We start from the raw sequence: 14738 nt of genomic DNA, 5'->3' as shown, positions 1-14738 counted from the left end.
TTCCAAGTGAACTACAGGTAGCGTGCTGCACCACTGTGATTTTGCAGAGGTCTGGAGTGGTGTGGAATGAAAAAGGGGGTCAGGAAACATGCTGCAGGCTGATGCTTCAGACTGTGTAGCAGCCAAAAACCAGAGGAACCTGTTTATCTGAAAACGGTTAGACTTCTTCCTTCAGCAGTGAATGGTGCTTGTTTTGTGTTTGAACATCAAATATGCCTGTAAAACCTATCAATAAATGAACTAGGTTTTAAGTCTCAGTGTCGTACACGTGTGCACTCAAAGACAAAAAAAAAAAAAAAAAAAGCAAAAAATATTTGTTTTTCAACACAAGGTTTTAATAAACACATCAACCATTTGTGATACATACTCAGACCTATTCCGGGAAGAGAAGATACTGTGCGGTAGTTTTCTCTAAGAGCACTAAAAGCAACATTATAATGTTACTGAAAAAAGGTAACCATGGCAATGATACTTTCCAGGCAGATGAGAGTCTGGACAGGCACACCTTTAAAGCACCATTTGTTTTCAGTTGAAAATGGATGTGGTATTCCATTGTACTCAATTACACTCAGGCAGGAGTGTGTAGGCATAGAAGGCTTGAGCAAGTGTTGTCTCTGTCATAATGGAAAGGAAAAATACTATTTGGCTTTGAAATCCAGCATATTACAGACTTTTCACATAGAGGAAATTTCAAAGCATTGTTGTGTGCTTTTTAAAAGCTGTACTAAAGCATGAACTGGACTGCTTTTATGTTTCCTTAGTTCTGCAGCACACTGCTGTATCAAAGGGTGTTTTCACAGCAAGCAACAGTATAGAATCACTGAGCATTGAGTTCCTTCCCTTTAATAGACTATAACAATAAAATTTGGACTTCAGGAATATTTACAACAGAATTTCATATCGATTCCCTGTTTAATCATCTGTTGTTTTGTTTTTCCAGCTCACTGGAGCCCCAGGTCTATTTGTCTATATTGACTTTTTGTTATTCATCTGTAAGAAATAACACATGTTCCAGGCTTCTTCACCTATAATATCACTTGATTGTCTTTGGTTGAAGTGCTATGTAAGAAACCTTAGACAAGCTATGTCTACATATGCTTTGTAAGGCCTAGTATTAGTTTAAGTACACTGAATTCATCTGTAATCATAGGAAACCTGTGATTGGGTATAATGGTTATTAGATTCTTAACATTGCACTCTTAAATAACCCAGTGACACAATTTTCTACCAGGCCAATCAAAGAATTTACACTGAATTCATTTGAAGGTTCAGTGCAAACCCATTGAATGGCAATGAATATCTATACACCTCACAGAAAAACACATTAGAACACATTAGAATTATATACTTTTAAATATATCTGACTTATAAATACCTTCATTCAGCTGCCTCGGTTAAGATGCATGTCCCTTATTTATTAAGATTGATTACAATTATTTATCATTATTCATCATTGTTTATCAAATTGAAGATGTCCAGCAAGCTATGTATTCAGCTTTCTTGCGGGAATTATCCAACTGGGTTAAATCTCTTATTGGAGCTGCTTGACTTGAGTGATGGGAGCTGAAGCTCAGCAGCGCAGCAACCTATCTCTGCATGAAGGCATTCTTCAAGCAAACCCCAAATTCATTAGGCTGACAGACACCTTAGGGTGAATGATGCAGAGGAGCAGAGAGGGAGAGGGTGCTGTGCTTCATCTAACTTTCAGATGGACACCCTCGAACTTTTAAGGCAAATGTGAATACTGATCTTGTAAAAGGTGAAACTCCAGTGATGGATTGCATTCCATGAATGACAGTTTGCAGCAGCATTGATAATTTATGATAGATTTGAAAGATGCTCCGGAGTGCAGTTGTAAACAAACAGGTTATGTTTACATTCACTATATTTCACTAAAATGCGCGGTGTTGTATATTTGAGGACTGAAAAATATGTTAAATGCAATTTCTTTATCACAACATTTATAAAGCCAATATTGTCATGTTTTTTTTTTTTAACCTGCATTGTTTAGAACTATGTTTGCTAGCTTGCATTACTGCACTATTATTTTCCTTACCAACATCACCTGTATGTTGCCAGAAGAGCGTCAAAAACATCTGCAACAATGTATTTCATTGTCTACGTGCTTGTGCACAAGCAGGTGCATCCTCATGCCCATTTACCATGAAAACAAAACCTTGTTCCATAAATCTGCCTCTGGCCAAACTCAGCAGGCTACCCTGATGTAATGGCTGGAGCATTTTTCAAGTGACGCTATCTAATTAGTAGCTAAAGTCTTTTTCATAAAGATTTACTTTGAACCTCCTTCTCAAGCAGGAGAAAAAGCCTCTTTAAATTACCAGGTTTGCAACGATGTGGCAGAAGAGGCCTCTCATATTCCAACTGTTGTAAAACACTCAGATACTGTTTATGTACAAGAATCAGAACAAGTGAAAACAGACAGACTTTGCTGTTTTGTGACTTGTGAAGTGTGCTTCGTGGTGTTGTGCATTTCAACTCAGCCATTGCTGATCAAGATTGCATGTGCATTCCAAGCTATGGTAAGGACGGGAAAAGAAAGTGAAAGAAAAGACACAGAGAAGAGCTGGAGGGGAGTACTCAAGTACACATCCCTGAGGCCCTCCTGGAAGGTGCTGGATCTCTGACCGTGTCTCAAACAGGGTCCATGATGGTCAAACTGCCAGACTGCGAGCACTGGAGGCTGAGGCCTGTGCACGTTGAACCACTCCTGGACATTTCTCTCTCTTCTGCAGCCTGTGGTTTTGAAACAAGCCCTCATTTCGTGGGACACCATGAGCTCCATCTGGGAAAGTCAATAGCCCTAGAGGCACAGACAGGACATCGTGACCAACCACAGAAAGAGAAATTGACATCTAATATCTAACTGCTCCAGTGTGACAGACGTACCATATCCCTCAACGCGCCCGTCTTTGAATTCCCCTTCAAACTTCATGCCATCATATCGACTAAAGACTCCTGTTCCGTGAAATTTTCCATGTAAAAATTCTCCTTCATACCTGATGTAAGGAAAATTGAGCATGGCATCATTTGCAACTTCTGTCTGAGGACATGACTTGCTTTTCTTATTTGTCTCACTCTTGCTCACCTAGATCCATCTGTAAAGAGCAGCACGCCGGAGCCGTGGAAGAGTCCGTTCTCAAACTGGCCAGTGTAGCATGTTCCATCCTGAAACTTGAGCTGACCGACACCGTGCCTCCGACCTGAAAAATTGCACACCATCAAAGTGAGCAATGCCTCAAATTTCAACCAGACGAAGGAAACAACATCAATCGTGAGATCTTCATAGCTGCTGCGGATTTATGTTTCATCCACATAAGTGTCAACATTTCTCTTCTAACCTCTTATAGATGTCTCTTCCATAACAGTGCATAGTATATTATAAGAGATGACCAACAGGGCATGACATGTTGAACTTGAAATGCAGTTCAGGGTTTTACATTCACTATGTGGTGCTGCTACATATGTCACATGAGTCAGTATGTGCTTGGATTTAAGTGACCTCCTCTTCTTTCAGCTGAGGGTTTACTACTGAATTAGGAATCCCATCTGCCACCTGTGTGGTGGGAATTACGGCACTCTAATCCATCAGATTTTTTACTTCAGAGTGGCTGTGAATACAGTGATGGAATGTACTTGCATTACCTTTCTAACATATGATCCACTTCTGCTGCTTAAAATCACGTTGGAGGGCACACACCTACACACTTACCAAGTTCCTGGAAAACTGCTACAACTGGCTTACACTCACAAATGCCATGTTAGAAAAATGTGTCTTTGAATGGTGAAGGAAGATACCAGATATAATGCAGTGGATGATTTTCCCATCAAACCGAAAGCAGCTAAAACCTTGAAGCCAAGACTTCAAGCAGTACATTATTACAAGCAGTAATTTTGTTCATAGCATTTCTATTGATTTAGTTTCTCAACACCAGCTGAGAGAAGACGGTAAGATTTCCCAAACAGGTCCAAAGTCTAATCCAGAAGATTTGGTGAAGCCAGAGCTGGTAAATCTGGCTCTGCTCGTCATGGACTGCCAAAGTTAGCTAATTGGGATTTCACTAAATAGCTTGAGCTTGCATGTCACTGGTATCACTGGATGAGTGTGTGTGTGTATCTATGTGCGTGACAGTGTTAAAGCAGTGCATTCAAGCTTGCGATTTTTGCCACTGGTGGAATTGTTGACATGATATTTTTTAACATGCACACATCCATGCAGATTCTTGAACGGAAAACCTTAGCTGACATTTGTACTTGCATTGGATCCAACTAACTTCTACTTAACGTTAGAACACTTCTGATGATTATTCCCCTAGAAAAACAAAATCATGTGCACAAGGAAGCTTGTCAAAATAATCTCCCTAAGCAACTCTGTCAGTCAGGGTCTCTCCATTCCTTCTCACTCTGCTGAAAATTTGGTAAGACAATCTTTGGAGTTTTGACATATTGTGCGGACTAAATTTACCGCACAGAAGTAGTGAAAACCTGTCTCATGGCTGTTGTTAAGTGATGTGCGCCCACAAACTTGGTTTAAAACTGTGTGACAAGATTTTCTTGCCTTCTTTCCATTCACCGTGGTACTCCTCCCCACTGGCGTAGGTGAAAGATCCTCGTGTCAGAGTCATGGCGCCCCTGTTTTCATCACACAAACAGAGTGGAAATAATTGTGCTGTGGGTAAAAGCTTTAGTGTAGTTAACAGTGAATTAGGGTCAGTTTAAAGGATAAAGACAAGAGCAGATGCTGTAACTGTCAACCAGAGAAGTCTGTTTAATATCCAGTCCACACCTTTGGTGGTATTACTGGTGTAAATCCAGTTTACAAGCACTCATGTGTGATTCCCCTTGTGTGAAGGGATGGGTTGCACTGTAGCGTGACAGCAGACATAAATCAAAAATTATTGCATGGTGTGCATATTAAAAAAAAAATTCTTCAGTGTGTGTCGTGCTTTGAAATAAACGACAACAAGAATGGCAGTTTGGTGTAGGTTTACTCGTCCCGATTAAACAAATAATTAATCAACTCAGTCCAAGTCTTAGAGGTTGAATATCCAACTTGGGCTCCCCACATATGTGTCGATTCAGCGCAGCCCTTTAAACGTGTTGTTGGATAGACTGGACCTCTAATTACCAACCTCAGTAATTCAACGGTACCCAAAGGCAACGCAGCGATGAAATAAAAGCGTCACGACCTATTAACGCGATCGTTTACCTGTACGCTACGTTTGTCGTCTCTGAAGCATGGAAACCACCGGACAAAAAACCGAGGGGCGTAAAAATATGAAAACACCGGCTGAGGAACGTATGTCGCATTCAGGTGCTCCTCCTAAGCTCCGACATCCTGAACTCTGCACACCTAAGGAAATATACGTAAGCCTCAATGGCAATACTTTCACCAAAAATGTAACTCTCCAGCAAAAGCATCTTAGTGGATTTTTAATTTTAGCAGATTGTACCTCAGTTTTATAGCGGCTGCGTGCATTAAAATGAACCCCTCGCAATCCTTGAATTGCATTAACCTACCTAGTCTTTGACCCATAAACTTGGCAGTTTTGTCACTAAAACTAATTTCTCTTTTGACTTACCTTTTTTGCCCTTGTTGTGCATGTCCAGACGCCAGGATAGTAATAACTCCGTCGACACCTGAACGCAGCATTACAACAGCGTCATTGCAGCCTGCCCGTCGTGCTGTTTCATTGCAGGACTATTGTGGACTCTGATTGAAAACTTTCTCTGATTGGCTGAGAATTCCACCGTTTACTGACAGTGGCAGACATATTTATAAAGGCTTAATGAAGCACATTAACACAGCGTAGTTAATGTGCTTAGGGCCCAAATTGTTTATAGTGCAGGAGGCAACTGTGTGTAGTGTAGGCCGTAAACTGTATTATAAACTATGAATAAGGACATGATTACTAATAATTACTATATACACAATATAATGACACATTGTTATTAATATTTATTGGTGGTGGTTATTCCATAATAGATAACGTTGTTTTTTTTTTTTAATTGAAGTTTGGATTTACTATTAAATCAGCTCAAATGTCTGTATAGGGCTAAACAAGATGACTGGAGATTATTCTTATTTCTCAAAATCCAAATAAGGCACAAACATGCTTCATCAGAAAAGATAGTCAAGAGGCTCCATAGATTTCCCTCAGCCCACACTTTTTTTGTGTTCATCGTATTAATTTACAATGTTAACATTTGACATTTGCAAGTTAGCACAAAGTAGGCCTACAGCTGAGTGTTTCACCAGACTGATTACAATTTGTCCTAAGGGAGTCCACGAATGTGTGCCGCAATTCCATTGTAACCTATCAAACAGATGTTAAGCTATTTGATTTTACATTTCTATTTCAACACTAAAGTCAGCAGGGATACATCCTCTGGGAAGCATGAATTTTTGTGCAGAATTAGCATGGCTTGTTGGCATCACTGAGTGAGACTATGAAAGCAGACTCAGATTCCACCATTGGGGGCGATGATTTCCCATTACTTTAACCAAATAAAGAAATTCCCACACCGTGTTTTCCAGAGGATAAATGCCTGTAGGATCCAGGTTGCCCAATTTGCCCAGTTGGTGAACAAGACTTGAGTAAAAATCCAGCATCTGCTAATCATTTCATGTGAAAATACCCCAACCACATAAACTATGGCAAATATAAAGTTACATCCAGATAATGAAACAGAAAATGAATAAAGAAAGAAAGAAAGAAAGAAAATGGCAATGGTAACTAAACAACTAAACAACATTTATATAAAGTAACTACAGTGGATATTGTTCTTGGCCATTTTGCGATTTTGATAATATATCAATTAATTGCTCACTCTTAATCTTTTTCTTTTGTTAATCGTTTAAAGGGAGACGCAATTGCTTCTGATGTTTATTTACTCATGCTTCTTAATGCCTGCCTGATTTATTCATTATGTGTATTTGGTTCCGTGACTGTGTGAGTGAGACGAACGAGCATTTCCCCCTTTGGAGCGGCTTCCTCGCGACACGGGGGCGCGCACGTTCACAGCAGAGCGCTTCCTCTTCCCGTGCTGGTGCCCGCCAGACAAGAACGATAGAAAATGGCGAGTCAGTGTAAAAGGCAGCAATGCACAATCGACAGGCGCGGCTTTCGGCAGGAACTTGACTCGTGGCGACACAAACTCATTCACTGTGTAGGTAAGGATAATGCCAGTTACACACTGTACGATTTAGCATGCTGAATTTCGCCTCTGTGCGACCGTTATCGGTGTAAATAACAACCCATTACCGGACTCACTTGGGGCATCTCGACTTTTTTTTTTTTTTTTTTGTCCTCCGCTGTTTCCTTCTCACGGCAGCCAGCCGCAGCCGTTAGTAAAATGCTAACAGTTTGGGGGCAGTGTTGCTGCACTTCTCGTGTTTGCTTTTTTTTTTCCCTGCTCAAATCGTCCCTAAATCCGACCTGGCGACTTTAGTTATTTACTGGCGTAACGTTACTTTGTTTAAAGGGCACCGTGCGTGTTTTAAAGGGAGTGTCACCAGGCGCCGAGTCGGCCAAAAGCGTGCCCGTCTGCAGAAATGCGCGCCCCCGTGTGATGATACTGTACTTTGAATGGGGGGAGGGCGACATGCATTCAGAGGGGGTGTTTTAAAATGTACCTCACATGTAGATCACTTGTTTTCTTCACTCACCTCGTGTGTGTGCGCGCATTGCTGCATTGAGGAAGTGGCGGAGGCCCTCCTGCTGTGGGAGTTTCCATGTTCGACAGCAGACCCGAAAAGTTCCCTTAACTCTCAACATTGGTTGTTGTGAGTGGGATCTCAAAACAAGACGTTTCTTTAAAATACGGTTGTTGATTCAAGGTTCAGCTCATTGTGTTGTTTGTGTGTGTGTTTGTTTGTGGGGCTGCATGGTTGGAGTCGCAAAAGCTAATCATTTTGTGATAACACAGCGAGAAGTACGGTGGCCCCGAGAGCTCAGCATACAGTCAAGTAATAAAAAGACAAAATTCAGAATAAGTCGTTTTCAGTTGAACAACACGTGCTTCAAATGCAGCGTAACCAAATACATTGCAAAGACTCACAAGGCAGCCTAATACGCAAAAGTGCGGCAATTACGAAGTGCACAACACGTATCACAAAGCATCCCTCCGAATGCACCCCAACCGGGTTTGTGTATTTTTTTTTTTTAGTTGTGATTATTAGCCGTGTGTTTGGTTGTGAGTATTTGCTGTGCTCTTCTACGTTTGGTTGTTTTGTGAAAAATTGTTTGCCAATTTCACGAAGATGCATTTGGGTCATTAACATCTGTTTTGTGTTGTTTTCTTGAGTTGCAGAGTGTTGCGCTTTCACACACTAAAGGCGTACAATTGGTAGGTGCCAAAATTTTAGCTGTGAAATATAAAACTGTTGTAAAGGCCTGGGCTGGAAGACATTTTAGCCACACTCACAGATTTGCTTACTGGCCTGATCCAGACTGACAGACCTTACTCCAGTACCACTGAAAAAATTGAATGATTTTTAGTGAACCAATGAACTATCCAGCTAATGGATTTAGACAACACTTGGTACTGACTGACATTCATTGTGTCCAGACACTGAATTTAAATGAATTTAATCCCATGGCATCGATTACCAACACCCTGTGATGTAAGACATGTACTTTGGGGTTTGACCAAATGTATGCAAAACAAATTTTGAAGTCAGTACCAGCTTCATTTTGTTTAGTGCCAATACCGTGCAGATATGCTGAACTAAAATGGTTACCATGCTACTATTTTGACATTTGCCAAGGTTGGAAAATGTTATTGTATATAAGTAAATTTGCTACATCACAAGTTTATCCTCATTGATCAGTGGATCAGCATATGTCCTACACAAGACTATTACTCTATTGCTTAACATACTATATATTGTAAACTGTTGCGTTACTCCTCATAGATGGCAAATTAATATAAGTTGAAGTCTTTGATTTTACATACTGTTGCTGAAACATTGGGATGTAATATAGACATTTAGGTTTTAGAACTAAACAGATATCTCTACATGAGCAATAGGAAATTCTGTGATGCCTTTAATTTTGTTCACAGACATTGATTCATTTTTTAAAATTGAAATCAGTAGTTTTTCACAGCTGTAGACAAAAAGCTTGAAGAAAATTGTTTTATTTTTATTTTTTTTTTGCCCATGCTTTGCCATCCTCCCTCATGTGATTCTGTAACATAGCAACAGTTAATGTGGACACTTTGCAATATGATACTCAGATTCATGTTGCAAATAAAGAGCAGAGAGTTGCAAAAACATGAATCAAATGCAATATAAACATTAGATGACCCCAATGTTTACTGTCAAATGTATTTGTTTTATCAATATTCATATTTAAGTCATTCTTAATTTTATCAGAAACTAAATATTTCCTGTATTTGTTAATTAAGGAATGCTAGATGCTTCATTTAAGGACTATTTCATTATTATACAGGATTACCTGATTGTGGATGGGCAGGAAATAAGTTGCAAACCTGAATTAGTAGCACTAAAGCCTACAGTATATTCCTCAAGATAACTGTCTGTGACAATGGTCTTTGTGAACTGTTGAATTTTTGCTACGCAAAGTCACTAACAGTTATAATACCCAAATATTCCTCTGTCTAATGGTTAGTGTTTTTCCTGTTGATGATCCTAATAATTTGTAGCAGAACTTAAAATTGCATTTTAAACAGAATGTATGCCGCAGGACACAAAACTCATTTAATCATGGAGTGCTTTCTCTGACATTGCTGATCTCAAAATGTCACTGTAAATCAGTATCAAAATAAGTAGTCCTATTGAATGTATGATGTATGTACAACACATGCACTATATTTTTTCTCAAAATTCTTGAGTCTAAATATGCCCTAATGTGAGGTTTCAGAAAGCAGTAACAGGGAATTTAATATGTTATACTTTGTAGGTTTTATGATGGAATTGTGCATGTATGTTTAAAATGTTCTGCTCTTGGCTTGTTTCATACAAATTAGATGATGACTTCATAATTGGAAAAGGAAAATGCACCAAAACAATTTACACTAAACAACTAAAGCTATCAATCCCCTGCTCATCACTGTAAGTGACAGACTGACAAAGTTGAGGTTCAGTATTACAAATGATGGTTTGACTAAATGCACAAATCAGCACCCATTGTTCTAATAGGTGCGCCAAATCTGCTCAGGCCAATCTTGTTGACACAACATATCCTTAGTTTAAACTGATAAATTTGCAGAATAATGTTGATTATTGTTATATTTGGACTGACTCAGTACCCAGTTCCAGCGAGGGCTTTACAACACTAGGTGGGCTATGTGCTTATCATTGAAAATAAAACAGCGAGAATAATAGCTTTCTAACAAGTTCCTAACACAAGACCCAAGATTGCTCAGTTAGTCAGTTCAGCCTTTATGATTGACAAATGTCCCTTGTGTTTGGGCTATAGTTGTAAAGCTGCAGAGTACATGACAACAGCATCAGTCTGCTGGTGGCAGAATGGTATATTCTGTCCATGACAACAAGGACATACTTTTGTTTGGCTTTTTGGTGGAGAGGGCAGCACGCCACCACCACCCTACTGATGCTGAAATGGACATTTTGTCTTTGTGTATTTAATGTGAGCAGTAAAACTGCTGGGTAGAGACAAGGGCAATTGTCCCATAGAACAGCAGCAATATTGTCTGTATGTTTGCTTATACATGTGTCATAGTCCATTGGCCCCCAGATGCAAACTGTTTTGCTGAAATATGTTTTCTGTGTGCATTTGGGAAACTTTTGACTGAGTTCACCAGCTGAAATTTGAAAATGCAAGGAATGTCAGATATTCATGCTTGTGTTTGACATGTGGGTGAGTGGGGTGGAGGATTAGCTCAAAGTCATAACAAGCAAATATTGACCCAACACAGGCTATCTTGTGCATAATTTAAACTTTGGCATGGCCCGTTTACTATGAAGCATGTCTGCTGTGATGTGCTTTTGGCCTAGATTTTCCAAAAATTTCTAAAGAAGAATCGGTTTAGGCTTGTTGAAATTTTGTGAAACATAAACAACAACTTAAATGTTGGATATGAAATGCATTGTGCATGTCTGTGTGTTTACATATACACATGCCTGCAGGCACCATTCTTCAAAAATTTCTAAAATCATGGTGGTCTCATTTGCCATTCAGAGTCAGATTTTGTACAGTGTTACACAATTTCTGTCAGTTTCAATCATATCGCTTCAAGTATTCAAGGAATGTGTTTTCCCACTGAAGATGTTGCTGCTATGTCATGAAAATAATATGCAGTTACCAAGTGATTTACTCACACCATGCAGTGCCTAAGCTTGACTTAGTAGTGGTGAATTCCTTTTTATTAGAAGCATAACAGGCAACAGTAAATCCTTTTTTATAGGGCTAAGCAGTTAGCTTAGCTCTTCATTTGAAGTCACTTGGTATGAAAACGGGCATCTATTGTAGCTCATCCGATTTGTGCAAATTTGTCATCTCTGCACTCATCTACATTCCTCAGCCCATGTTTTTAGAGTGTTGCTCAGTGATATTGATGACTCTCTTCGTACTAAATTACCATCTTCTGAGCAACACAATCTGATCAAACATTTGTATGGTCTTAAAACATGATTCAGTAAAAAAATTAATTAAAGAAAATAAATAAAAATCATCATCAATCCAATTTACCATGTAGTGTTTTCAAATGCTATTGTCAAGATGCTAAGTGTAGTAAGGTTGAATTTGGCTACAAATTGATTTGAGCTCACAGAAGGTTCTGCTCTTTGAGCTTGTGGTCACTCCTACTGAGATCGTATTTGTACAGTAGTTACAGTGGGGGATGGGCTGATCAGAGGTTGATGCAGCACACTACACTCTCAGTCATACAGCGACAGAGGGAAGGGTGGGCCATCCAGTGGGATAAAAGCACTGCAGTCCCATGATGATCCTAAATGTCAGCATTTCATTACAATTCCTTAGATTTTGGTAATGCAATAGGAAGGTTAAGAAAGCTATAGACATTTTATGTGTTTAGTTGTAGGAACAAGAGAAGACATATGGAGGTTACCCATGTTGTGTTCCCTCATGGTTAAAACAAGGATTTTTTTTTTTATTTTTTTTTTTAATTCACACGCTTTGCCTTTTTGCTTCTGACTACTCTTCAAAGAAAGAGGTATAATAATTGCATTAAACCGTAAAAGTCAATTACTGTGTTTTGTTAAGTCAGCAACTTCACAGTGTCATGTGTCTTACAGTATGAAGATTTATATGAACAGAAAATACATTTCTCAGAAATTAGTTTAACGTTTACAACCAAGGAGCAAACCACAAAATGGGTACAAAGAGTAACATATAAATTACAATCTAAAAGATTTTACTGTAAATATACTTCTGGGACCAAGTAGAGATGTGCACTAAGAACTAGGGACATTTAAAATACTTGGGAAACCAATACTTGCATCTTTATAGTATATTACTCTTCACCTAGGCATTTTGGAATTTAATTCAAAAGTGCAATAGTTGTAGACAGTATTTTGCCATGGAGTGCTGTGAGCCTTTGCAGTAAAAAGGGATTTATCACAGTTAACAGTTGTGTATGATATAGGTTAACATTAGGATTTAGAAGAGTTAAGCTTATCCTAAACCTGTGGGATTTTTCTTTCCAAGTACTGGTGTGTGGAATGAGGCTGTTGCACTAACCAAATATTTCCTCTTCTCTCTCTGATTGGCTAGAGATATAGGTCAAATGAAGGCTTAGACAGATTGGGAAGAGTTTTTGATCAGTGCAGGCGTACGAATGCTCCGTGAAAATGCCTAGGAATTTTCATCTTGAAGATTTGTGCTGCTCATGCTTATCGCTGAAAATAAATATACATTGCAGCCTTAATATTATGAACCAACTGTACATTAAAATGATCATGCTTCAAAGGTAATTGAATTGGATTTAAAAGCTTTACTTAATTTTATCTGACTGCTGTTTATTCTTTTCTTGAGGTGAAGCACCATTAGAGGTTTAGATGGTCTCTAAAATTAAATCTAAACTTGAAATGTAACATTCAGTTTGACAAGACTTGAATACCTCGGCTGACTAATCTCTTGCTGAGATGCCCTAACATAGTGCAGGTTTCTTATATACATATCCACAATCAAACAGTTTCTCCTTGTTAGTTTCCCTGAAATTTGATGAGACAACTTCTTTAAAGTAGTTCATTAATGAATTTTTATTTACAATAAATATAAAGCAAGCCTTCAAAAAAGTCTTATTCAAAAGGTTGGTGCTCTCATCCCTATTTTTGACTCATTATTTTCATTTTCAGTTATACCCCTGAGTGAGTTAAGCTTCCCCCTCACTCAGCGATAAATTACCTGGGGGCAACCATACGATATGCATCTGGAGTAAATAAAAAAGGCAGCAAAAATAGAAATAGCTTAATGTTCTTGAATCATCAGATGATTGACGTAAATGAGCAACTTCTAAAAAAAATCACGAAGAATTCTTGATAAAGGACTAAAGCTTCTAATGAAGCTCAATGTCATGTTGTCAATGTAATATGATCTGTGGCTGTGATTCCCCCCACCACCCTATTTGCACTGGATCACTAACCTGATATTTTTTTGTCCTTGATGTCATATCATTATTTTTAACATTATTAGGCTTTCAGGCTGATGCACACAATAACAAGTTTGTTTTTAATTTTTCTCTTTATGATTTTGTACCTCCACACCATGTGCCCATTATTTTAGCTGGAGGTTATTTCATCACTATATATCAAACCAGATGTGTAGCAGCAGCTCCACGGTGCCCCAAATCCCTTCCCAGTGTAATTAATTGGTGAAAGTTGAAATAGGAAATGCGGTGACGTGTGTATCCTCTATTCAGATTATCACTTTTTTTTTTATACACTTATTTTGTAGAGGTTGCATGACAGCTATGCAAACCATGAATATTTTATACTTTGCATGCCAGGCAGCTTGCTCTTATAAATTTTAGTTGTTGCTCCGAAAATGAGGCTTCTGTGTGTAGAAGTTTATTATCAGCCGCCACACCAAACCATGGTCTGCCAGTTTGAAAGTGTAATATTGCCTTAAAGTCATGGTTTACAGCATGACACATTTTTAAATGCCCTAAACAGAATTCCTGAAGAGTAGTTTGATGTCATGGCGCTGGTTTGTCAAATGAAAGTGGATGACCTACTTTCCTCCTCCTGCCTCTGAAATATTTCAGAAATAGGATTGGATAGCTTCAGCTGAAGTCCTGTGCACTAACCCAGAAACACACTCACGCTGCAGCTATAGGCAAGGCTGTGTTGCCTATAGCTACAAAGTGTTTCACCACTTTGCCCTCCACCCTCCTTCATGTTTGGCTGTTGAAAAGTGGGTGGGAATTTGTAAGGAAGCAGAGCGAGGGCATTTTAACAGATGACAGCCTTCAGTGAATTCACTGTGAGTTTAGGAAGAGTGGATGGTAAGGGTAGGTCTTTTTCTCATTTGTCATCGTAAAGATTTATTGTAATTAGGCTGTTATTCTAATGTGTATATTAATTTTCATTAAGATGTATCTGTTTTTAATTTTTGTGCCACAAATGCATGTGTCTTACAAACATTTACTACATTAAATGTTTGAATGGTTTGCCTCAATTTTATTTATTTATTTTTTGCTGTTTTTGTTTGTGCTTTGCACATTCGGACATGTGCACTTAACATCAGAAGACAGATGTTACCCCTGACCCC

General features: G+C 38.8%; 2 protein-coding genes across 4 annotated transcripts in view; one reads left to right on the top strand and one right to left on the bottom strand.

Moving 5' to 3' along the window:
* Positions 1 to 1956: 1956 nt before the first annotated feature.
* morn4 (MORN repeat containing 4) lies at positions 1957 to 7793 on the bottom strand. 2 transcript variants are annotated; one of them, XM_029520641.1, is made up of 5 exons: positions 7688 to 7793; positions 4577 to 4650; positions 3107 to 3221; positions 2908 to 3017; positions 1957 to 2821 (listed from the first exon to the last, which is right to left on the bottom strand). In XM_029520641.1, exons 1-5 carry the CDS (start codon positions 7753 to 7755, stop codon positions 2673 to 2675), a joined length of 516 nt encoding a protein of 171 aa, XP_029376501.1. In that variant the 5' UTR covers positions 7756 to 7793; the 3' UTR covers positions 1957 to 2672. The 2 variants fall into 2 exon arrangements, with proteins under 2 accessions (XP_029376501.1, XP_029376502.1); XM_029520642.1 differs by lacking the exon at positions 7688 to 7793 and adding an exon at positions 5228 to 5258.
* Positions 7093 to 14738, top strand: part of LOC115055140 (ligand-dependent corepressor) — a 24427-nt gene continuing 16781 nt past the window's right edge. For both annotated transcript variants that reach the window (XM_029520639.1, XM_029520640.1), the window contains exon 1: positions 7093 to 7192. In XM_029520639.1, the coding sequence (XP_029376499.1) occupies positions 7096 to 7192 (97 nt within the window). In that variant the 5' untranslated portion in view covers positions 7093 to 7095. The remainder of the gene's footprint in view (positions 7193 to 14738) is intronic.

The sequence above is a fragment of the Echeneis naucrates genome, chromosome 15 (genome assembly GCF_900963305.1).
Source record: "Echeneis naucrates chromosome 15, fEcheNa1.1, whole genome shotgun sequence".
Classification (NCBI taxonomy): Eukaryota; Metazoa; Chordata; class Actinopteri; order Carangiformes; family Echeneidae; genus Echeneis; species Echeneis naucrates.
The sequence above is the reverse complement of the archived record's forward strand: the minus strand, read 5'-3'. Positions and strand labels throughout refer to the sequence as shown.